The following is a 24138-nucleotide window of genomic DNA, read 5'->3' as shown; positions in this document are numbered from 1 at the left end:
CTAAGAACGCTGGGCAGGAATAACCAGACAGGACGGCCGAAAAGTCAGTTATCACCGGGAAGGGGCTGCACGGCTGGAAAGGGGACCTGATTTGTGTCGTGTGCCAATTGGTCTGGTCCACAGGTATCGTGCCCTGAGCTTCTGAGTCCTGACCAGCACTCTTTTTAAGATTAACAAAGTTTTCCAGTTATTCCTGGAACAAATGCCCAATGTAAATGTGTGCCGTATAGTCCCATTAGTCAAATTAAATTAAACCCTAAAAACATCATCTTTTGTTTTCCCATCAAATTTCACTGCAAACCAAATAAAGGAAAGTTAATAACAGAATAAGTGTCCATTTTTTTAAAGTATTAAGTATACATAAAGCATTGGAACCCAGAGTGGATTCCTGAGGAAATGGTATGAAAATAATTTCTTGCAGCAGCTGGTTTGAGGAAATTCCCATCTTTAAGGTTTCAGAAAGTGCTCAGAAGAGCTTATCATTATTACCAGAATAATTTTAAAAATCATTAATTAGGATATAGCCACCTGTGTTGTTTCTAAGCATGTTAATCACACAGAGATGTGGTGACCATATATGATTCTAAGTTTTTTGGTTTTTTTTAAAACGGTCTCTGTGTACGTGGAATCAACAGTGTTGGGAGACGTGTCAGCCGCTATTTAAGCACATCTGGATTCTCATGATTTGAAACCCACAAGCCCGGCTGCAGGCAGTGTTCTGCCGGTAACGCGGCGCAGTGGGTGGAAAAGTGCCAGACCGGAAAGCCCCGGTCAGCAGTCCGGTGATGGCTGTGCCGGGCTCTGCCCTGTAATTAACTCTGCGGGCGTGGTCAAGTTGCTTAAGTTTTCTGCTCTTCACCTGTAAAATGAAGACATCAGAATGCACAATCTCTAAGGCCTCTTAGAATTCTTACAGCGTTATAATTCTCTAAGTCTTTGACTCCTCTTCAGAGCCATCCTAAATTGGCTCTGAAAGCTCCATGAAAAGTGTTAAAGAGCCATTTGGCCTCACAAACTTCACCTGCACATTCAGACAATAACGGTTGCAATGATTTATGCAAATGTGCCCAGGGGTGTCTTCCTTGTCCTTTAAAAGGCCACCTGGAATACTAAGCTTACATTTCTCAGGTAATTTGGATATTTTGAAAGCTCCATTGGGATTTAGAACATGCAAAATTTCTGCTACCAGGACTCATGTTCATATATGAACCTACCAGAAATACATCCCAGCCAATGCCTTGGCCAGAGTAGACCAAGCCAGGCTAGCAAAAGTAGGGACAGAGCTGCTGTGGTTTGAATGGATGTGTTCCTCCAAAATGGACATGTTGGAACCAAATACCCGCCGTGACAGTGCTGGGAGGTGGGGCCTTTCGGGGCGTGATTGTGTCATGAAGGATCTGCCCTCATGAAGGGGTTAGTGCTTTTATAACGAGGTCGAAGCGAGTGCCCTAGTGCCTTTTTGCCTTTCCGCCCTTTCATTTCTTCTGCCATATGAGGACGCAGAGTTCATTCCTTTTTGCCGGGAGGACACAGCAAGAAGGTGCCGTCTTGGAAGCAGAGCCCCTCACCAGACACCAGATCTGCTGGCGTCTTGTTCTTGGACTTCCCACCCTCCGGGGCCGTAGAATGAAATTTCTGTTCTTTGTAAATTACCAGTCTCAAGTATTGCGTTACAGCAGCACAAACTAACTGAGACAAGACCCCAGACTTCTCACTCCAACCCCTTCTTCCTTCTTTTGTCTCCCACTAGCTGCTTGTGTGACCTCTGACATTTTACTTTAAAAAGTCTTTGGGCTTTAGATTCTTCATCTCTAAAATTAGAACTTAAATGAGGTGACTATTCAGGCATTTTCCACCTTTAAGATTGCATACTATTTTCCATTCTTGGGATACTTCACTTAATAGAATGGGTTCCAGTTCACTCCAGGAGAACCAAAGAGATGCCATATCGACATCATTTCTAATAGCTGAGTAATATTCCATGGTATACATATACCACATTTTGCTAATCCATTCATGAATCGATGGGCATTTGGGTTGTTTCCACATCTTTGCGATTGTGAATTGTGCCTGAGGAATGGACACGATTGAAGTTCTGACTGGGGGGGATGGGGTGGGGGGAGGGGAGGAGTGCACACCTATATGATGAGAGTGATGTGCACTGTCTAGGGAATGGACACAACTAAAGCTCAGACTTGGGGGGGTGGGGAGGCATGGGCAATGTATATAGCCTGATCTTTTGTACCCCCTTAATGAGCTGAAAAACAAACAAACAAACAAACAAACAAAAAAAGATTGCATACTAGCAAGCAAAGCTATCTGGGTTCACACGTAACTTGAGGAATGTTGATATTTAGATGCCAGGGAAAGCTGTGAATAGCAGAAACTCGCACCTGAGCACAGACCACATCCCCCTTTTGACCTACGGAAATTAAATAATTCTGTTTCATTTGGGCTCAAGTCTTTCCGTGCCAGACAGCACTGTGGTTTTGTACTCATCAGGGATGTCATAACAATTTGAGCTTCATCATGACCTAAAAAGGTCGGGCCAGTTTTCAGTCTGGATTTGAGTTCTGCTGGTTTCGTTGGCTTCACAGAAATGTCTGATTCAATCCTCTTGCTCCTTACTGTAAGGGATTCTGACACAGTTGTAGGGTATGCTGTGTTTTTTAAGGATCACACACTCCTCCGACTCCCAGGAAAAACATCCAATTCCTAGGAATTTATTTCTAATACAAACAACAGCAAACACAAATAATCCCCATGTGCTTACTTACCTTCTTTCCCTAAAGTAGGATTATTTTCTTGAGAAATTCAGTGAGATATCTGGAGAGAACTTTTGCAGCTGGTTGCAGAAACTGGTTTCCCAAGCCACAGGCCCTGCCTTCCTGCATGTAGGGCCCTGAAGCACAGTGGCTGCCTCCCACCACCCGGCCCAGTGAAGGGGGCCGCGCTGGCCCGTGCGTGAGACCACCCGCACCTGAGGCGCACACGGGCAGCTTTGCTGTGCTTTGTGCTTGGCCAAGAAAGGGTATCCATGCATGAGAACAACCCACGTCTGGGGCTGGAAAGACCAAGATAGACACAGAGGAAAAGAAAGGAAAAGGAAGAGAAATATACCAAAGCAAATAGGGCTAAATATGGAACAAAAGAACACTTTTATAAAAAAAGGAATAAGCCCCACTGTTTTGTATTTTCAGAGATTAAAGCTATATTGCTACTGCTAAGCAAAAAATATAAAGAAATAAAATAAAATAATATCAACAGAGGGTGGGAAGATGGAGAAAATCTTCCAGAGAAGAAAATATTAACAAAAGGGACTGAATACATAAGAGAAGAAGCATTATAAGACCTGGGGAACATTGTAGCAGGTCTAACAGGTGACTAGTAGGAGCCAATAAAAAGAACATAGAATGGAAGGAATTCCTTGAAAGAGAGTGTGAATCTTCCAGAATTAGAGGACAAAAGTGTTCAGATTGGAAACAATCACACTGAGTTCTGGGCCATGAATGAGAGGATCTAGGCCCAGATCCATTCCTGAGGGATTTCAGGAAAGCACGTACGCAGCAAGGCTCTTCCTGGAGGAGGAATCCGTCAGAAGTAAGATCTCTCAGGTGTGGTTTCTCCACGTCCTGAAGGAAAATGAGTGGGAACCAAGATTCTCCACCCAGCCGAGCTACCACTAAAGCATGAGGGCAGGTTAAACACATTTCAGATGTGTACGGATTTGAAAATTTTATCAGTATTCTTTCATAGACGATGACTTCAGTTTACACTCAGGCACAGCAAGAAAGAGGAAGAGAAGGTTCCAGACGTGGCAGATCCGCCTGGCACGAGGGCAGCTCCTGCGGGGAGGGGGTGCAGCCTGGAGTTCGGCCAGAGCAGGAGCGGAGGCTGGGGACTCCCGGGGGGCGGTCTGGGGGAAGGAGGCCTCTGCTGAATAGAATAGATCCTAGAGAGCTTGAAGAGAATAATAAAAAGATGTGAAGAAGGCAAATCCTTAAAAATCAAGGCATTAGAAACTTCAGGAAGCACGGTGAGCTGTGTGATAAGAGACGACCTCAGTGCAGCTACTTGGCTGTACGTAGGCATATTTTCACGGTCTTGGTAAGAGGGTCATCACTGGTTGATTCATGGCATTTGGAGCCAACCCCGCAGATGAGGCCTGGAAGAGCTCACTGGGTCGGGGCCGGGGTCTCACACACCTGAGGGTCCGGGTACGTGGCGTATACTCAATGTAGTAAGAAACGAATGTGTGCTGCTTAATCTTACAAAAGACAAGGAACCAACAGTAAAACTAAAAATAGTGAGGTGCTTGGCAGGGGGTAGTGGCGGAGTATAATTAAGCTAAACTCTCATTATATTGAGGCCTGCCGTCAGCGCTTAGATCAACAGGTTACGTAGCGCCAACATGAACACTTTCCTCTGAGAGACACAGAAACCACCAGAAGCGGTAACAGCGGGGAGGGGCCGGCAGCGCGGGGTGGAGGGCTCCTGCTCTCCAAGTCCTCCCGTCTTGCTGGAGTTTTTTATCCTTATGCTGCGTTACGGGATAGAGATTGTAAAACTGTGTACAATAAATTATCAAAACAACAGAAGGACCTTTGCCAGGCTGCCCTGGCTGGGCAGGGGCAGAGGAGGGTCAGACCGTGCTAAGGATGTCGTGTGGGCCCAGTGCTCGGCTCCGAACTCCAGACTCCGGAGGTCCCCCCTTTCCTGGCTGCCCACCCCAGGGATGCAGGCTGCCTTCCACGCCCAGGCGTTGGAATCTGTTCCGTCAGAGTTTCCCCGGGGACACACAACCCTGGTCCCGCTTTGATTCCTCATAGAGATGCTCAAGGAGACCTGAAAGTAGGTTCTCTGCCCTGCTGTCCCAGGGAGAGACATTCATGATAAAGTGGAAGGTGATTCCTCATGCAAGGGTTTTGTGGCTCTCTCCACTCTAAACGTCCCATCAACTCGCACACACTCAAACACAGTCACAAATACACACATGAACATCACACACATGCACACTCACACATGTACACTCACAGACACACTCAAATGCACACACTCACACGCACACACACAAACACACACACATATGCTGGGGAAAAGGCGCTTTAGGCACCCCCAGGGCCCTCCAGGACATGACCTGAGGGGACTTTCCCAAGCCCTGTCTGACTCACGCATCTGAGTAAGCCGGGCACTGTGGAGATTAATCAGCTGTGAGTTTCCCGATCACAGCACCTCGGGAGAGGCTGTGGCAGGTCTGTGTGCAGAGAAACCACTGGCTGTCACCTGCTGAGCCCACCCGGAGGCGTCCCGCAGAGAAGAGCCCATTACAGAGAAAAGAGAACGTAAGAATGAGGCCAGGAGCTGCACCAAGGGATAACAAAAGCAAAAATGGACTTCTAAAATTAATCACAGCAATGCATGAAAAAATACCTGCCACAGAGTGGTTCCTTAATACTTGTCAGCTAAAAAAAAATCCCTGTCCCCACTTTAGGGTCTATAAATAGGGCTACGTTTTGAGAAGTGTTAACTCTCCCTCTCAAGGAATGAGGATTCATATGCTATTTGGAAAATATGGAAATCTAGAAGCCAGCAATTATTACAGAAGCCAGGATGAAATATATACCTTGGAACAGACGATTGATCAGAGTGGCTTCTGTGTTAAGTGCAGAGTCCTTTGCTAGTGGCCAGGTACTTCTCGGTTCAATATTCTGTCGTGATTAGTCACGAAAATGTTATTTACATCTTTAATCAGAACCGAAGCTGGGTAATTTCTGTGCTGATTATGCTTGTGAAATATATAACCCTCGGATCAGTGGACCGGAGATTAGCATGTAGAGAATAATCTAAGAAAACACAGCTCTTGGGATGATGATGATGTTCTGGCTGGGACTACATATATATGATTCAGTATAGCAGATACCAAGGATATATCCGTAACCCTACTTTTATGATAGTTCTTTAGCAATTTTACATGGCTAATGAATTATTAGATCTCTATCTGAGATTTGGGAAAAATATGATAATAAAGTGAATTAACGTCAACTCCTGTAAGGACTGGAGTTCACTACGGGGCCCTTCACAGCTGCTGCTGGTCCCATCAGCTCTGAGGGACAACACCACTCATACACCTTCCCCACTGAAATGTATGACACCAGGGACAGGGACATTTGTAGACACCACCCCCCCACCCAAGTTCTCTTCCTTGCCCCAGGGTAAAAAATGAGATACAGTAAAGGTAAATAAAAGATCCCACACCTGGGCCACCCAACCTCAGCCTTGGGCTCATGGCAGGATGGATGTGCAGGTCCAGCTCACAGCCTGCCATTCGGGGTCTCTGTCTGTCAGGACTGCCTGGCTCCTCTCCTCCAGCCCTGACCATGGGTAAAATCCCAGGTCCCAGCGCTTCCAGCAAGACCTTGCACGAGGGTTTCCTGCCAGGCTCCTGTTCAGAGGCCAGTTATCTGTGGGAGTCAGGGCAAGATGCTGGGTCTGCCAAGGCCCTTACGCTCCAGCCGCATGTCACCACTTACCCAGGCATCCCTCGGGGCAGGCACTTAATAAACAGCAATTGATGAGAGTGATCCTGAAGGTGTCCCCTGCCAAGGGCCTGTCCGAGTGAGTCATCCCAGCCAGCCTTTGTGCTGGGCTGAGGCTACACAGTAACTCTTTTATTAGTGTGGGAAGAGCTGTCATCCTTCAGGAGGGTCTGGGTGGAAGGGACAGAACACCTTTGTTTGGGTGCTATTAGAGTACTGTTCAGGTTTGACGGCCAAGGGACATCTCAGAGGCAGGATTTCAGCAGCTATGGTATTAGGTTTTCAGGTAAACAAATACTAGAGGGCTTACTTATCCGATCATTTGTTGAGCATCTTCACTGTGCTGATCATTGAAGAATGAAAAGAGAAATGACAATCTCTATCCTTGAGGCACCCACACAGCTACCAATATGACAACATGACACGTTATATAATGGTGCTTACAGGTATTGAGTGCTCAATGTGGGCCAGGCTCTGAGCTCAGCACTTTACTGGCATCATCTCATTTATTACTCTGAAGAACTCTACAAGAAAGGACCTACTGCTTCCCTCATTTTGTAGATAAGGAAACGGAGGCACAAAGAGGCACAGTGACCTGCTCAGTGGTGAACGGTGGCATCATGATTGGAACCCACATGTATCAGTGCAGAGCTAAGACGCTGTAACAAAGAGACCTCAAATCTCATAACAATAGCTAAAAAGTGTGGATACCATATTCTAAGAGTTTTACATTTATTACTTCATTTAATTCTCATAACAATCCTAGGTGAGGGGTGGACTCTTCATACCCCCAGTGCAGTGATGAGAAATCTGAGACACAGGAGAGGAAGTAACCAGCCCCAGCTCATACAGCTGTTAAGTGGCAGAGCTGGGATCGAAACTCAGAAAGAGCCTCCAGCTCCCCGCTACGCCCATGACACCATGCTGTCCTGCTAACTGTCCTAAAAATATCCCCTTGCCTTTCTCTTTCACTCAGTAGTTCTGAAATAAGCAGTCCATTTAGGAGGGGTAGCTCTGCTCCACCGGGAACGCCAAGACCCATGTTCCTTCTAATTCTTTGCTCCTCCATCCTCCAGGGCACCACTGTTTGATACAGTAGCTGCTGGTGATTTTAATTTTAACTAATTTAAATACATTTAAAGACAATTAAAACTTCAGCTCCTAGTTGCACCAGCCACATTACAAGAGTCTAGCGGCTGTTCCATTGGACAGCACAGATCCTAGAACATTCCCGTCATCTCAGAGGTTCTACTGGACGGTGCTGCGCTGGGGTATCATCTCCTGCCTGGTGGGAGCAGAGTCATTGTCACGTCCAGGTCCAGCATGGAGAAGGTGTCCCTGATGACTTGCGTCCCAGTCCCAGAGCAGGCACACGTCACTCCTGCTCAAATTCTAGTCCCAAGGCCACAACTGACTTCAGGGAAACCTGGGACATGCAGGTGGGTGGCAGCCATGAGCTTGGCTTCAATTCCATGTGTATGGGAGGAGGCAGAGCGGGTTTCACTGGGATGCAAACAGCCTCCCCACAGGCATCTGCGGAAAGGTGCTGGCCACCCTTTCAGCTGCCTCCCGACCTCTCAGCAGGGAACAGGACTCAGGGGTACCAGAGCTGGCCAGGAAGTTATTAATTCTGCACAAGGCAGTAAGCAAAAACTTCACTAAAATGCTGACACTTATTTAACAGATGAGGACTTCCAAGCAGAAGGAAGAAACCAGCAGAGGCCAAGAGGCAGCAGCGTGAGGGCCCAGTGAGGCTCCAGGGCGGGTCAGTGGGAAGGTGGCTTCAGGCCAGGGGGTGAGAACTCAGAGTTCACTCTGGGGACTGGCAATTCTCAAAGGAGAAATGAGGGCTGGCGCCCAACTACCCATCCCATGCTTCCAAGAGTCTTATCCCTCTTTGCTGGGCATATGCACCCCTTCTCCTGCCCCACATGGGATTGGGTGACAGAGCAAGTACACGGGCCATGTGAATGGGCTGCACAGAGAGTAGGATTTTAAAAATCCCTGCTGTGGATAGTTGGAAGATGTTAGCAGATTACAGGTGGAGGAATGACACAATCAAATACATTTTTGGAAGAGCCTGTTTATGTACAAAGGAAAGAGCTCGGCTTTGTGCTTGTCGGGTGTAAGCTGACAGAAGGGAATGGCATTTATCAAGTGCTGGGTGTTTTACACACGTGGAGGTGTATGTCCTCCATTTCCAGGAGAAAACAAAGGAACAAGGTGACGCAACAAATAGTCCAAAGTCAGGTGGCGAAGACGTACAAGGCTGTGTGTCTTCCTGGCCATGCCTGAGCTCTGCTTGCAGACAGCCAGGAGGACACGAGGAACAGCATTTGGGGTTGTGGAGGCCCAGTGCAGTCGTGAGTCCCCTGGTGGGAAAGTGTGACAAGTCTAGTTTCAAAGCTTGTCATTTATGAATTAAGCAGAATGCATGCAGCATTTATACCTTAAAAAAACTCAACTGTTTGGCTTAATAAGTTCAGTCAATTCATTATTTCTTATTGTAGAAGCAAAAATTCTCTCATTTGTTTGCTGTGGTAAGGATATGGTCTTTGAAGCCCAGAGGATCAGATGTCACCTCTACACCAACTGGTCTTGTGGTCTTGGTAAGGTTCTCACCCTTCTAAACTTCCATTTCCTCATGGAAGAACGGGAAGCAATCATACCTGGCCTGGAGGACTTTTAATAATTGCATTTAATAGATGTAAAATATCTAGTACAATGGTTGGCTCTGAATAGGTGGTCAATAAATGGCCATTATGGCTATTATCATTATCTGTCCTAGTGTGGTACCCGTGAGAATGTGTCTCCCAGATCTCTGGAGGGAGTGGTGGAAGTGACCCAGGGCCGCATGCTCTAATTTGAAATCTCTTGCACTTTTTGCTCCCACGAGCTGCTCCCAGCCAACGACTTTGTGATGCAGGGAATCCAGGCCATGTCCATTCCTGGGAGACCTGGGACTCTGCTGACGAGGGATTTTGTTTTGAGGGCTTCTCCGTGGTCTTACCAAACTCTCCTTAGCACTGCACTGCAGCCTAAGCTGCTCCTAGCCTCTTTTTCTCCCTCCCTCCCTCCTTCCTTCTCTCAGGGTCAGACCTGCATCTTGTTCTGTTGGTTCTTCCAGCCTCTCTTGTTCCTTCCCCGTTTCCTCTCGAATGAATTTCTCCTAAAAAAAAAGTTCTTGCATGTTAAATCCTATCCTGGCATCTGCTTCTCAGAGGACATGGACTATCACAACTACAGCTAGTTCTTGTGTCTTGGGCATTAATAGCCAGATCTTTGTTTAAAGTTGCATAGACCTTGATTTATCCCTCTGAGCTTCCATCTTCCAAGCCAAAGAGTTTTAATATATTAGTACTTAGTATTCTGCCAAAAGCTGCTTTATATTTGCTTATTTCAGGTGCTCTTTGCTGGACAGCTTCCTGGTTATCTGTCTGTCTTGATCAGAACCAGAGCAGGTGTTCCAGGTCCATGTGCACCACGATTTTCTGTAAGGTAAGACTTTGCTGTCTGGATCATCACAATGAGAGGAGCATATGCCAGCACAGCTCATTTCTCTTTGGAATGTTTAAAACAAACTTAGACTTCAGCTGGACATCATTGATTTTTAGACAGGGCTGTGATCTCAGGGCTTAGGCAATGTGCTGAAAGACCTAGAAGGGTGAAATTGCTATGAAGTTTGAATACAAAAAGAATACAAAAAGTTTGTATTTCTGTTTTTGTGTGTATGATTTGCATTTTTTGTATGATGTTTCACTTTATCCCTATTTAGGTAATGCTATCCTGCCCTCTCCTTTGAACTTGTGACAAGTTTTTAACAAAAACTTGATAATGAAAATCAACCACATGCTTCCATTTGCTGGCTAGTTCTCAGGTCAGTCTGTAGGCTGGACTAGTGTAATCTTATCTTTTTGTTTTGTAAATCTTGGTCAGATACATTACACAAAATTCTAAGTAGAGATGTAAATATTGCATATAAAATAAAAAAAAAAATCTTCCTGTTTCTCAATGCTTGTTAGTGTAAAAACATGATACAATTTCTACTTTTTAATACACAAGTCAGGCACTCTCATTGATTTGTGAACCTAATAGAATAAAGGAAAACCTAATTTATTTGCATATTCATGTGTCAATGTGGCACTTGGGGAAAAACAATATCAGCATCTTCTACCAGCTGGAATCATTCTGTCTTCCAATTCTGTATTTAGGGAAACAGTTTGGCTTACATTTGACCATGTATGGTTCGAATTATAGTGGCTTCCTCTTAGGGTTACAATGAATAAATGGGATAATCCATATGATATGCTCAAAAATGTCAAATATTGTCATCAGTGTGATCATGACCATCATTATCATCATCATCACCATCAAAGCAACAGAATTGCAAATCTTCCCTTCTGCTGGAACGACTAATGTGCTGAAAATCCCCAAAGTGGAAAGCAGAAGCCAGCTGTTCCACCCTCCTAGTAGGATAGCTGCATATTTTTTTTTTAACTTAAGCTGAATCTGGTTCTTAGAATAAATTAGAATGAATAGCAAAAAATGTTTCAAATGGCATCACTAAGGGCTTTGAGTGCTGATGGAGCAATAATACTGTGAATTAAAAAAAAAAAAGAAAGAAAAGAAAAAGAAAAACTGGCCTTCAGATTTCAAGGTCACGAATTATAAGAAGTAAGGAAATGTCCTGGGGCAGCTCCGGCGGACTTTGCAGGGAAAACAAGGGGCGGTCTGCGGTCAGCATGTTCTGCAGGCTGTGTGCGTGCTGCTTCCTAACAGGCGTACCTTTGACTTCGTGGGATTTTCCAGCCCAATTTCATTTGCATTTGGACCCGTGGAGTGTTAAAATCTTAAAATGCTTCTTATAAACAAACCAACAGTATTTAGGATGTGAAATAAAAGGAAAGCAGCTACTACTTAGCTGTTTAAGGAGTAAAACGGACAATTTCAATGTTGGTATAATTGGGTTTAAAATGCTTTGGTTTCAGCAGAGAACAATCGTCGCTGGACCAATAATTTGGGACACAGGGAGATAAGTGCTTTAGAGATGCGCTGAAACTCCTGTGTACTCAGAGACCTCAGTGGCTCCATTTGGGATGGTTTTAAATGTTAGATTTCAAAACCTCGAATTTCTGTTCTCACTCTAGCCGCTGTGATGGGAGGCGAGGGGAGAGAGAAAGTTTACGGTGATGAAAAGGAGCTGATGGACAATCACAAATCGCAACAATGCAGAACTAGCACCATAATTACACCCCCACGGCCTGGTCCTGAGTTCACCATCCTGTGGTCACAACACAGACAGCAAGAAAGTGCTCGTGAGCCCGAGCGCAAGGGGAAGAGTGTCCTGGGTTGAGTTGTGTTCACCCCAGAAAGATACCTACCTACCGCCAGGACCTCAGAAGGTGACCTTATTTGGAGATAGCATCTTCACAGAGGAAATTCAGTTAAAATGAGGTCATTGGGGTGGGCCCTAATCCAATGTGACTGGTGTCCTTGTAAAGGGGGAAATTTGGACAGAGACGCCCACCTAGGGAGAGTGTCCTGTGAAGACAGAAGTGGAGACGGAGTGATCTGCTGGTAGCCACCGGCAGCGGGAGACAGGCCTGGGACCGATTCTCACTCAGGGCCTCAGAAGAAACCACCCCTGCCAACACCTTGAGCTCAGACCGATCAATGTCTGCTGCAGTGGTATTTTGTTAGGGCAGCCCTAGGGAATCGACGTGAGCCCCAGGGAACCGACATGACCACTGTGGTGACGACAGACACAGGGAGCCGATCACCAGGACAGAGAGTGTGAGGGGTTTTGCAAGTGGCCTTCGCTTTCCTTAGAAACCGGCCTGGTCGCAGGCCATGTATCCGGGCACAGGAGGCAGCAGAGACAGCCCCAGTGCTGACAAGGAACCGGAGCGGGGGCAGTGGGGCCAAGGGATGAACTGCAGGAGAGACCATTGATCTGCATCTTCTGTAAAGTGGGCGCGGCAGGCTGGGCCCACAGAGAAGAATGACTTCCTGGGGAGGCGCAGCCACAGAAGCAAAACAGGCAGCCTTTGGCTTCTTTCTGCCACTTCTGTCTCCTTTTTCCTGAGCCTTCAGATAATCCCAAACTGTTTACTGAGCTAGTTTGCATGTGTTTGAAACTCTAGGGCATGTGCAAGATTAGATTCCTGTCCTCAAAGTGCTTAAAATATAGCTGGGAAGCTAAGGCATAGCATTCTCAAGGATGTTAATGACATTTTAGGAGGCTCAGTGGAGGAGGTTCAAAGTCAGAAAGGCAGACAGGAGGGAGGCCCCGGGTGAGCGCTGAGGCTGAATGCTGTTCCTTCTGCAGCAGAGAATACCCAGGGTGACAATGAAGACTCTGGCTGTGTTCATGACTTCATTGAAAATGTTCCTGAAGTTTCATTATTGAGCCGGATGCCTTCTGTATGTTTTTAGCAGCTATCCTTTATCGGGTTTAGAAAGTTCCTTTCTATTCTTAGTTTTCTCAGATGTTTCTTTATTTAAAAAATATCATGATTCGGGTTGAATTTTATCAAATGTCTATTTAAAAAATCTACTTGAGGTGTTTTTTTTCTCCTTTAACCATTAATAGACTTAGTTATATTAATAGATTTTATGAAATTTAATCATCCATGCACTCATAGGACAAGCTCAATGGGTCATTTTTTTCCCAATGTGATGTGTGCCAGGTTGCATTTTTCAAAAACAGCTTCAGTGAGATCTTACCTGCTTGTCCAGCAACAGAACTTCTTACTTCTTGCCCTGGGTGGTCAGGTTTATGTCCCCTCCCTGGGAATCCTAGAGCTCTGGCTATGGTGGGACTCCGAGTGAGGTCACAGAGGTGGTGCCACTCCCACCTGCTTCTCCTGAGCTCTGTGCTCTCGGTACCCAGGCACCATGAAGGCGAAGCCCCCAAATCCCACAGAGACACCCATGTGGAGGGGAACTGTGGTCCCAGCTGAATGAGCCATCGTGAAATTAGGTCCTTCAGTCTCCAGCAAAGCCACCCAGCTAATGTGACATGAAGCAGAGACAAGCTGTGAATGCCACACACAGCCACATAAAGTATTTATGAGTAAAATAAAGGACTGGGGTTGTTTTAAGCCACTAAGCTTTGGAGAGGTTTGTTACAAAGCAATAGACACCCAATACATGATAATCAATTCAATTTGCTAATATTTTATTTAGGATTTTTGTATCTATGTTCATAAGGAAGATTGACCTATATTTTCTTTTCTTGTACTGTCTTTGTTGCCTGATTTTCATACCAAAGTTATACTACTCTTTCGAAACGAGCTAGGATGTATTTCTTCTTTTTCTAGTGTCTGAAAATAGGTAAATTTGAAATTATTTGTTCTTTAATGTTTGATTAAAAATAAAACTCATGTAAAAAGCTGTCATCTTTTCTTTCTTTGATAGAGATTTTTGCCTACTAGCCAGTTTATTAAAAGGTTGGGATCTATTCTGATTTCTTACTTTTCTTAAGTTAATTTTTGGTAGTTTCCTAGAAAATTGTTTACATCCTCCAAGCTTTCAAAGTTATGAATATATAACTTTCATTGTAACTGAATTATGTTCCCTCACTCATTTATAACATTGTTTATTTTCTCTTCTCTCTGTCTCCTTCCCAGATGAGACTTGCAAGAAACATGTCTATTTGATCCACCTTTTCAACAATCATCTTTTATTTATTGTTCATCTTTGTAGCTTCTAATACAACTGGAAAGAGCACTAATGAAATAGTTTTCTTTTTCATTAGTACATGTCTTTGTCTTTATGTATTTTTGGTGCACATGATTTCTCTGATTTCTCTCTGGAATTTTTTTTTTTTTTTTACTTTTTGAGTTGAAACCGTAGCTTATTATTTCGAGGTACTACCTTTCTTCAAAGTGTCACTTCAGGAGCAAAGCGGAAGTTTGATAAGAAGTTCTTGTCACTCCATTCCAAATACCTTCCAATTTTCCTGTTAACTAGGATCACCTTATAATGTATCAACCAAGCTGGGACAAGTTTGGCAGTGAATGGAAGGTAGTGATTTTAATAATTACGCTGGGATAACAGACATAAATTGGATCTTCTCTGTACAAACTCATCAATTATTTTAAGAGTGTATTTTCATTTTCAAATGTGTAGAAAGTGAATAAATATATATATTTATACTATAAATAGATTGGCATCAGAAAGTCTGGCATATCTGATAGAATTTGGATTTTTTAAAACTTTCTTCACGGTCTAGTAAATGGTCAAATTTTAAAAATATTTCCTGGCCGGGTGCGGTGGCTCACGCCTGTAATCCTAGCACTCTGGGAGGCCGAGGCGGGTGGATCGCTCAAGGTCAGGAGTTCGAGACCAGCCTGAGCAAGAGCGAGACCCCGTCTCTACTAAAAATAGAAAAAAATTATATGGACAACTAAAAAAATATATATAGAAAAATTAGCCGGGCATAGTGGCGCATGCCTGTAGTCCCAGCTACTCGGGAGGCTGAGGCAGGAGGATCGCTTGAGCCCAGGAGTTTGAGGTTGCTGTGAGCTAGGCTGACGCCACGGCACTCACTCTAGCCTGGGCAACAAAGTGAGACTCTGTCTCAAAAAAAAAAAAAAAAAAAAAAAAAAAAAAAAAAAAAAAATATTTCCTATGTGCTTGGAAATTATTTGTTCTTCAGAGTTCAGTGTTTCTCATAAATCACAATTATTGATTACATTATTCAAATCTTCTATATTCTTCATATGTATTTTGGTCCACTTGATTTATTGTTTTCTGTTAGAGGTAGTCCAATCTTCTGCTATGATTATGGATTTTGAATTTTTCCTCATAATTTCCCAACTTTTGCATTAGATACCATGGGACTGTGTTGTCAGTGGCTTGCAGTAGACCATCTTGGTTGATTATCATTTGAACAGTCTTTTTATGTTCCTATTCATTTTTATACTCTTTACCAGCTTTCCTTCGGTTGCCTGCCATATCTTGTTCTATCCTATCCCTTCATTTTCAACTTTTCTTCATGTTCGTTTGGATGTGCCTTTGAAAAAACATACAGCTAGATAAAAACAACAGCAAAATGAAACACTCCCAATCTGACTCCAATCTGAGTGAATCTATCTTTTAAACTAATAGTTCAATCTGTTTACATTTATCGTGGTCACCAACATATTTGTCTTTTTAGTGATAGACAAGCATATTTAATGACAGGAAATACAGTTCATGATACATTTTTATTTTAGTTTTCTTTGACAGATAATGCCTATATTTATGGAGTACAAGGTGAGGTTTCATGTATACATTGCGAAATGATTAAATCAAGGTAATTAACAGATCCATGACCTCAAATAATTATTGTTTCTTTTTGATGATAGCCATTCTAACATGTGTGAAGTGATAACTCATTGTGGTCTTAATTTTCATTTCCCTGATGATTAGTGATTTTGAGCATTTTTTCATATATTTATTGGCTGTTTTTATGTCGTCTTTTGATAAATGTCTGTTTGGATCCTTTGCCCATTTAAAAATTGGGCTGCTTCATTGTTATTGAGTTGTCTTTATTTCTTTTATGTTTTTTATTTTTCATGCTTGTTCTTTGCTTGTTTTACACCCTTCTTTTCCTCACTGACTATTGAATTGATTGTGTTTTATTAACATTTATTCCCTTTCCCCTCTCTACTAGTTTGGGAATCATATATTCTAGTAAAGATATACCCTTAATTTTTAAAAATAAATACTTTTCAAAGCCTGGGTTCCATTAATGTCAATCCTTCTTTCTTATGAAATTGAGGACTGTTAACCTCACACCCTACCTCTCTCCAATCTTTTTGGTCAAGTATTTCATTTCCACCTTGTTCTAAAATTCCCCTGAAGTGAACTGTTGTTAAATCCAGAAGGCGCTGTTTTGCCAGAGTTGGCCGAGGAGGGGAGGCCCGGCCTAGGTGAGGAGGGCCGCAGGCGAGGGTCCGAAGCAAGAGTCAGAGCAGGTTGGGGGCTCATCACATGTAGGAATAAAGAAGCGGGGCCAGCGCTGACCCCAAGATTCCAGCTGGAGGGAAGGGAGACTGACTACCTCTGGATTTTCGTCTAAGTGGGTGTTGTTTGGAGACGCTGCATTGAATGGAGCCTTCAACTTCTCCCAAAGCCCAGACACCTTTGATGGACTGGCAGCAGCTATCGGGAGTACAAGCGGGCATCAATGGCTACGCTAGCCCCGCCCCGGCACTCAGGCCCCGCCCCAGAGCCAGGCCCCGCCCCAGCACCGGTTCCGCCCCACAAGAAGCCCCGCCCCAGCGCCAGGCCCCTCCCCAGACGGCACGTCCACCGGAAGTGGCGTCTGCCCAGGCGGAAGTAGGAAGTGGGAGAGCAGAGCTGAGCTTGTGGAGGAGCTGGTTGGTGGTTGTGCGGCGCGCGTCGGGCTGGGGCGATGGCCGAGAAGTTTGACCACCTGGAGGAGCACCTGGAGAAGTTCGTGGAGAACATTCGGCAGCTCGGCATCATCGTCAGTGACTTCCAGCCTAGCAGCCAGGCCGGGCTCAACCAGAAACTGTGAGTGTTGCCCTGAGGCAAGCGGCGTCTTTCCCGGGGCGGGCCGGGCGGCGTGTGCTGGGGAGCGGGGGTCGGGAGGCGGGGGGCGGGGAGCGGGGTCAGGGAGCCATGGCCGGCCTGAGCCGCGGCCCTGCCCCGCCCGCCTCTCGGTCGGGTCCCGGACCCGGAGTCCGCCTTCGTAGGGGCCGCCTTCCTGCTTGTGGTCGGGGGCTGGGCCCTCTGCTGCCGCCTGTTGCTACCTCGCCGCCTCCTCATTTTGCCTTGCAGGCACCTTTTTTTGAGAGCCCACTTGGAAATTTAGTCAAGGCCAGACGATACAGTTTCCGTTTCTGGGGCTCCATCAAGGGAATAATGCTTTCTATTCTAGCCCTACCAGCAGTTCGTCTTGGAGCCCTTCTGGGGAGTTCTGTCCCTGTCCCCAGAGGGGAGGCAGCCTCCACAGCGAGGGCACTAAATTAATTTAGGCTGTAGGAGGGTGAGGCTTCGAAGCTACTTTCTGTATACATCTGACTGGGACAGAATTAGGGTGCGAGGTGGTGGTGAGAAAGGCCGCAGAACCCTTAGTGTTTTGGGGCAACAGCCTTGGTCATGGTACTAGGTCCTGGGTTGAAGGGAAGGCAGACGCACAAATAACAGGCCCTAGAGAAGGGCTCACTGTTTTACAGGGGGCACAGGCATACAAATAATTACAACCTGGGGTTCCATACCCAGTGCTCTGGGAGTAACCAGGGCCCTGGGCCAGCCATGCCATGTAGGAAGGCTCCAGAGGGGAGCTATGGTTAAACTAGGCAGGAGGCTTCCTTTTCTTCAGACTTTGAGTATGTATAGCTCCCTGTCCCGTGTGTTCACTGAAACCACACAACCGGGTTATTGTTTTTGAGAGAAAGTTCATATTTTTTCATCAGATTCTCAAAAGGATTCGTCCTCCCCCTTACTGGCAATTTCTAGTTTAGGAAAGTAACAAACAGTTAAACTCTCAATGTGTCCTAGGAATTCGTAGCTAATCAAAGGAGTGTGAGCCATGTGTGACCTGTAGAGGTGTAAGAACTTGTGTGAGCCCTGGTTGGCTGGGTGGTTCTGTGAGCGGTGCTTGTCCCATCATGTGAATTAACCAGGTGCCTCTGTTTTTGCCTTTCCCCCAGGAATTTTATTGTTACTGGCCTACAGGATATTGATAAGTGTAGACAGCAACTTCATGATATCACTGTACCTTTAGAAGTGTTTGAGTAAGTATCACTCTTGATATTAATCTTGGGTACAAATCTTGTGTAGTTGTGGCATTAATGACTACTTCCACCACTGACTTGCTGTGTGGTGGGCATAGCCAAGGTGCTGGGGATTTGCCCCTGAAAAAAATGGACAAAAATACTTGCCCTCATGGAATTCATATTTTAATTGGATTAAAAAATTAAAGAGAAAAGAATCTCAATATTGAAAAAAGTTATATGTAAATAAAAGTTTATTAAATATATAAAAAACATCATAGGTTCTCAGAGCCCTGCTTAGACTAAGGAACAAACAGATAACTTCCATTTTTCTTTAAGAGGTAAAAAGTCTTATGTGGGCAATATTATAAATTAAAAAAAAAAAAATCACAACCAGAAACAACCTAAAAGTAATCTGGTCTCGAGTGCTATAGGATGACAGATGTGAGCCACCACTCCCCGCCCTTAATTGTTGTATCTTTAATCTGAAGTGATTATGTATTTTTTTGCCTAAGTAAAACTAAATTGGATTTAGTTGGTGGGTTTTAGATTTTTTATAATGAATAATTCAGTTTAGTTGGATGATATGGATTTCCTCGGGGTACAGAAATAGGTAGGTGGCCTACTGCTGGTGAAAATTAGATATCAATCTAGACAGTTGCTTAATTAAATCTTCAGGATAAAGAAGATATTTTGGGAGAAAGTGTTAAATTTCAAACAACAGGTTTATACTTTTTAGAAATAATTGTACAGAATTTCTCTGTTGTATTTAAGTTACTTAGTTGTATTTAGTAAAATGGTATATCAACTCACCTCATTTTTTTTTTTAAAGCAGCGGAACAATTTGTAAAATAATGTTGGGGCAGCCCAGGGTGGGGACTCTGGTTGCCTGTAGCTCTGCTCCCCCCACCCCCAGGGGCTCCCCCACAGAGGCTCCCACTCAGGGGGGCTGGACCTGGAGTGGAGGCTGCCCCTTGGCTGGGCTGCCCTGTGGCACTCAGGCCTGAACCCCTGGACCATGTTTAGTTTTCTCTTTTGTCAAGTGCTGCCTTACCGTATAGGTTGTAGTAAGGTTGAGTAATACAACCTTACCTCAATACAATACTCTTACTCAAATACAAATGTTGAGTAAGGGTAAAGTGGTATGGCTTGTGAAGCTTACTTGCGTTTATAAAGGATCATGACTTGATTTTCATGAGCTATTCATGTTAGAAGTTATATGAGATCAAATTATCAGCACTTGTTTAAATGAGGGAATCTTAATTCCTTTGGTTCCTGGACTCAGTTTTGTCTAAATAGGGCCATGTGCAGTTATATATAGCTGACTATTTTTTCTTTTCGAAATCTCTTCCTAAAAGAATGACTTTTTTTTGGCATAGCTCTCAGAAAACTATGAAAATAGGTATCACTTGTAAGAATGCTAATTGAGATGTTTCATGTATCCAGATATATAGATCAAGGTCGAAACCCCCAACTCTACACCAAAGAGTGCCTAGAGAGGGCCCTCGCTAAGAATGAACAAGTGAAAGGCAAGATCGACACGATGAAGGTGAGACCTTGAGCAGAAATGGTGTCCAAACGTGCACTGGAGAGAGGCCTGCTCAGCGAAGCCCGCTTGAGACTCGGTCATTCTTTCCCGGGTTCTGTCATTCTTTCCCGTGTTCTGTCAGTCTTTCCCGTGTTTGGTAGAACATCGGCTGTTTCCTAACATTACCGATTGAGATTGCGGGATTGTATAATAGGCAGTAGGTAAAGTTAGATATCACTGAGCCGTGTGGTAGCATAAAGGACAAAGGGATAATCTTTTAAGAAAATCCAGGTTGATTCTTGCAACCAGTAGTTGTCACTGGCTGGCTGATTGTTCTCCTTGCTAAGGCTTTGGAACCTCACGTTTGCGCGTTGATTGCACGGGTGCTTCCTGTTAGCTTCTGTGTTGAGTCCGTCTGTCGAGGCTCTCCCCATCATCATGGTTCTTTGGTTTGGAGGATTCTTGAGTCTTGATGTTCTTGTCGTTCTCCAGCTTCTGACCTGCAAACTCCGTTTTACCATATCCACTACCATGAAATTCTCCAGAGAACTTACTGATTTTCCTTGCCTTGATTAGATTTGGAGAACTCTCCGCATCTTGAACATGAAACATATGATTTTTTTTCTTACTTAAATTCACTCAAATGTGGTTCACCTTGGCGTTTGTTTTTTATTTGGGTTTCAGTGGCCTCTTGTCTTCCTTGGTGCCATGCAACTGTGCCTGCAGCACGCAGCCCTGCCTGCCTCCCCTGCCTGCTCGCACCACTTGCCCCTTCCCCCTCCTGGCCATCCTTGCTGGCCGGGTGTCCGTTTCTGGAATATACGTAGCCCCTTTCCTTTGCATTCTTTCTCCTGCTGTCTCCTCTGCCTGGAACTCTTCCATGTTCTCTTTGCACCTGACTCTATCCTCTGGTCTCAGCTGACTTCACCTCCTTAGGCCTTTTCTACCAGCCTTTTCTAAAGTTTCTTCTCTTGAGAGCATGGGTCAGGATTCACCATTTTATTTTTTCATTTATTCTGTCCCCTCCACCAGCTGCTTAAGTGCCAGGATCGCAGGGCACACAGGCGTTCTGTTCCCACTGATGCCTGGTGCCTGCCTGGTGTCAGGCTGGCGCAGTTGTGCTCAGGTGTGTCTGCTGCATGCAGGTGGGCATGGTCGCAGGGTGGCCTCTTGGCACTCAGAGGGTGCTCTGGGCGGGGGGAGGAGCTCTGTCGGGAGACCTGCGTGGTCACATGCAGGTTAGAGGGCCCCAGAGTTTCATCCGGGTGATCCTGTACTGGTGGTAAATAGCACAACCTGGAAACGTGTTTTGTTGTAGTTCATTCGTGCGGTGCCCACAACTTCACCTCCCTTTTGTCAGTTTGCGACTGAGGAATTGTTGAACCCAGCCTCACCTTCAGAACCTAATGGAGCTTTCTGTCAATAGCAGGTTGTGAAGGCTTTGATCATTTTATTCCTCTCGGCAAAGATGAGTGAGAGTTGTGTTGTCCAGCAGACACAGCTCTGTCTGCACACAGCTGCTGGGCCACGAGGGTGGTGGCTGCGGTGCCAGCAGGCTGCGGTCAGGCTGGTGCCTTTGTGCAGGCAGACACATCCTGGTGGCGGTGCCTTGGTGGCTGTGCAGTTTCTCTTCCATCTGCATCTGTCGCCACTCCTCTCAGGTGTCATGTTGTCTCATCTGAGTCGGTGAAAGTCTCAAGTCAGTTCTGTGGCCTGCCTTTCTCAGTGGGTCATGTATTTAAACTTGCCAAAGTTATATTTTAAATGGTTATTGTAGTGCTGGAGTGAACAGCCCCTTTGCAAATTTATTTTTAAATGATGTATGTTTTTATGTTTTTGTCCATAGTGCTGCTTTTTAGTATAGCTTGTAAGAGATGCTGGCAGATCTTTCATGCTTTTATGATCGTATTAAATGTTATGCTGTTGAGTAGGATCAGGAAGCCGCAGCATTTGGAATAGATAATACGTTCCCAGGTGTGTGGAAAGCTTTTCATTGAGCTGTTTGTTTGCACACAGTGCGTTTGATGTGGTTCGAGTTAATAATTGCTTAATTAAATATTATTTGAAGATTCCCGTTACGTGTGCTGTCTGCAGAAATCATTTCCACCTGTGTGGCTGGCTTCCTCCAAGAGGTGCTCTTTCTTCTAATTTGAGCAAGAGGGAAAAGTGTTATTTGAACATGGAGTCCTCTTTCAGGTAGTTGCAAGTGTACCTTTAGCAGGGTTGCCAACGCCTGTCTGCAACTGGCCCGCTACGTGGTCAATGCGGGCAGCTCCTGGGGAGGGGCGGCTGGCTTTGTTCTTCAGGAGGAGGTTGAGGGCTCCATGCAGGAGGTGGTGTGTGGTCTTTAACTTGCACAGTGGGCCACAAGCAAACAAAGGTATTTTGCATTGTATCTTTTTCTTTGTAGAAATTTAAAAGCTTGTTGATTCAAGAGCTGTCCAAAGTATTTCCGGAAGACATGGCGAAGTATCGAAGCATCCGGGGGGAGGACCACCCGCCCTCCTAACTGCTCACCCTCTGTGAAGATCCCGCCGAGTCCTCTGTGAGTCGCCGTGACCGTGAGTGCCGACGCCGCCTTCCTGCTGACTCGGGACGGGGCCTGGACCCGTCCCTCAGCCCCTCTGTCCTGTCGTTTGACCTGGGATGGCAGGGCTGGAGAAGGAGCGGGAGCTGTGCCCCACTGACCCGGCTGTGTGCCTGTCATCGTCCAGCCTTCAGACTGGTGACTCCGGACACTGGGACGATCCCTCCCGTTCTCTGGGCAGGCAGGGCAGGAAAACAGTCTTGGAAATAACTAGATTGATTGGTAAATTAAAAATTTTACCTAATGTTTTTCATTTTATGGACTCTTTCTGTTCCATTTTATTATAGTGTGAGAAAGCTATAAAAAATAGGAAAAGTTAAAAAAAAAATGGTTAAATGTGGGAAGTACTTAAGTTGGTTTTGTAGTGTACATTTTCAAATATAGTGCATAAAGGATGGGTTAAATGTAACTGCTTTCTTGGACATACGGATATAATAAACTAAGTATATGGCTTATTCATGTAATTATTTTTGTAACATATATATAGTACGGTATATCTAGTAAACAGTCAATTATTGCTTCCCCAAAGTGTTAACAATGTTCATAAGAAAATTTGCTCTCCAGGCTTCAAGGCAGGAAAATCTAAAGCAAAATGCAGAATTCTGGTTTTCTCTACAGCCTCTTTCGTAGAGGCCGTAACAGGTGCTCGAGAGCACAGATTTACCAGTGCTGTTGACAGCGCCCTGCAGGGCCATCGGTTTCAGCCTTCAGTGTGTCACAGATCACTGGGGTTTTGTTAAACTGCGGGTTCTGATTCAGCAGGGCTGGGCGGCCACTGAGAGCTGCATTTCTCATAAACTCTAGGGAGTCGTGGTCCCAGTGCAGCGTGTGTCAGGGTTGACCACGGAGCCCCCGGTGTCAGAGTGGCCGCGCTGGCTTGTGAGAAAGGTGAGGTCCCTGTTCAGGCCTGCTGGGTCACAGGCTTCAGGATGGGGCCTGAGAACCTGCATTAATCTGCCTCCCCCAGTGGTTCTGAACCTGCCTAGATCCAAGCAAGGGCTTCTGTGACAGAGCATGAAAGGCTGGGTGGTTTAAACAAAGATTTATTTTCCCCCAGTTTTGGAGGCTAGAAATGCAAGATCTCGGTGCCAGCAGAGTTGGCTCACAGATGGCCACCTACTTGCTGTGTCCTCACGTGGTCCTTCCTTTGTGTGTGAACATCCCTTATGATTCTTCTGTGTCTGAATAATGTGAGGATACCAGTTAGATTGAATTAGGACCTACTCTAAAGACCCCATATTAACCACCTCTTTAAAGACCTCATCTCCAAATACAGTTGCATTCTGAGGTCCTGGGGTTAGGGCTTCAACACAGGAATTTGCGGGGGGATGCGATTCAGAGCACTCCCCAAGAGGGTCTTATTTACTAAGAGTCAGGGGTCAGGCCCCTCAGGAGGTTGGTACCTCATTAGCAGTTCTGTTCTTTCCAAAACTACCAGAAAGGACTCCCAGGCAGAGGCACAGGTTCTGCAAGGCTGGAGGATGCTCCGTGCAGTCGGTTCTGGGCCGGCAGTCCCTGTTCCGAGCTGGGTTTCCCGCAGCAAAATGCTGACTGTCCGCTGCTGTACACGGGCCCTGGGGGCACAGGGCTCGCTGAGCTCTTCCCACACACAGTTCACAGGAACGTGCGCAGCGGATCCTCCACAGTCCTGTGAGCTGCGGGAACTGTGTATCACAGATCCGGAAACTGGGCCACAGAGCGGTTAAGTAACTTGCTCAAGTCCTACAGCTAATCTGTAGCAGAGCTAGAAGTTTT

General features: G+C 45.4%; 1 protein-coding gene across 1 annotated transcript; it reads left to right on the top strand.

Moving 5' to 3' along the window:
• The first annotated feature begins 16887 nt into the window (after nt 1-16887).
• MED10 (mediator complex subunit 10) lies at nt 16888-22794 on the top strand. Its single transcript, XM_069492282.1, has 4 exons — nt 16888-17063; nt 18206-18289; nt 19715-19817; nt 22207-22794. Exons 1-4 carry the CDS (start codon nt 16942-16944, stop codon nt 22303-22305), a joined length of 408 nt encoding a protein of 135 aa, XP_069348383.1. The 5' UTR covers nt 16888-16941; the 3' UTR covers nt 22306-22794.
• The last annotated feature ends 1344 nt before the right edge of the window (nt 22795-24138 follow it).

This window comes from Eulemur rufifrons, chromosome 17 (genome assembly GCF_041146395.1).
Source record: "Eulemur rufifrons isolate Redbay chromosome 17, OSU_ERuf_1, whole genome shotgun sequence".
NCBI classification, from domain to species: Eukaryota; Metazoa; Chordata; class Mammalia; order Primates; family Lemuridae; genus Eulemur; species Eulemur rufifrons.
This window is presented reverse-complemented; position numbering and strand designations above follow the sequence as displayed.

Excerpts from the sequence above, each read along its gene's own strand:
- MED10 (XM_069492282.1), top strand. The coding sequence starts at position 16,942 with ATGGCCGAGAAGTTTGACCACCTGGAGGAGCACCTGGAGAAGTTCGTG. Across the intron at positions 18,290-19,714 it reads GTACCTTTAGAAGTGTTTGA|ATATATAGATCAAGGTCGAA; the intron begins GTAAGTATCACT and ends TCATGTATCCAG. Across the intron at positions 19,818-22,206 it reads GCAAGATCGACACGATGAAG|AAATTTAAAAGCTTGTTGAT; the intron begins GTGAGACCTTGA and ends TTTTCTTTGTAG.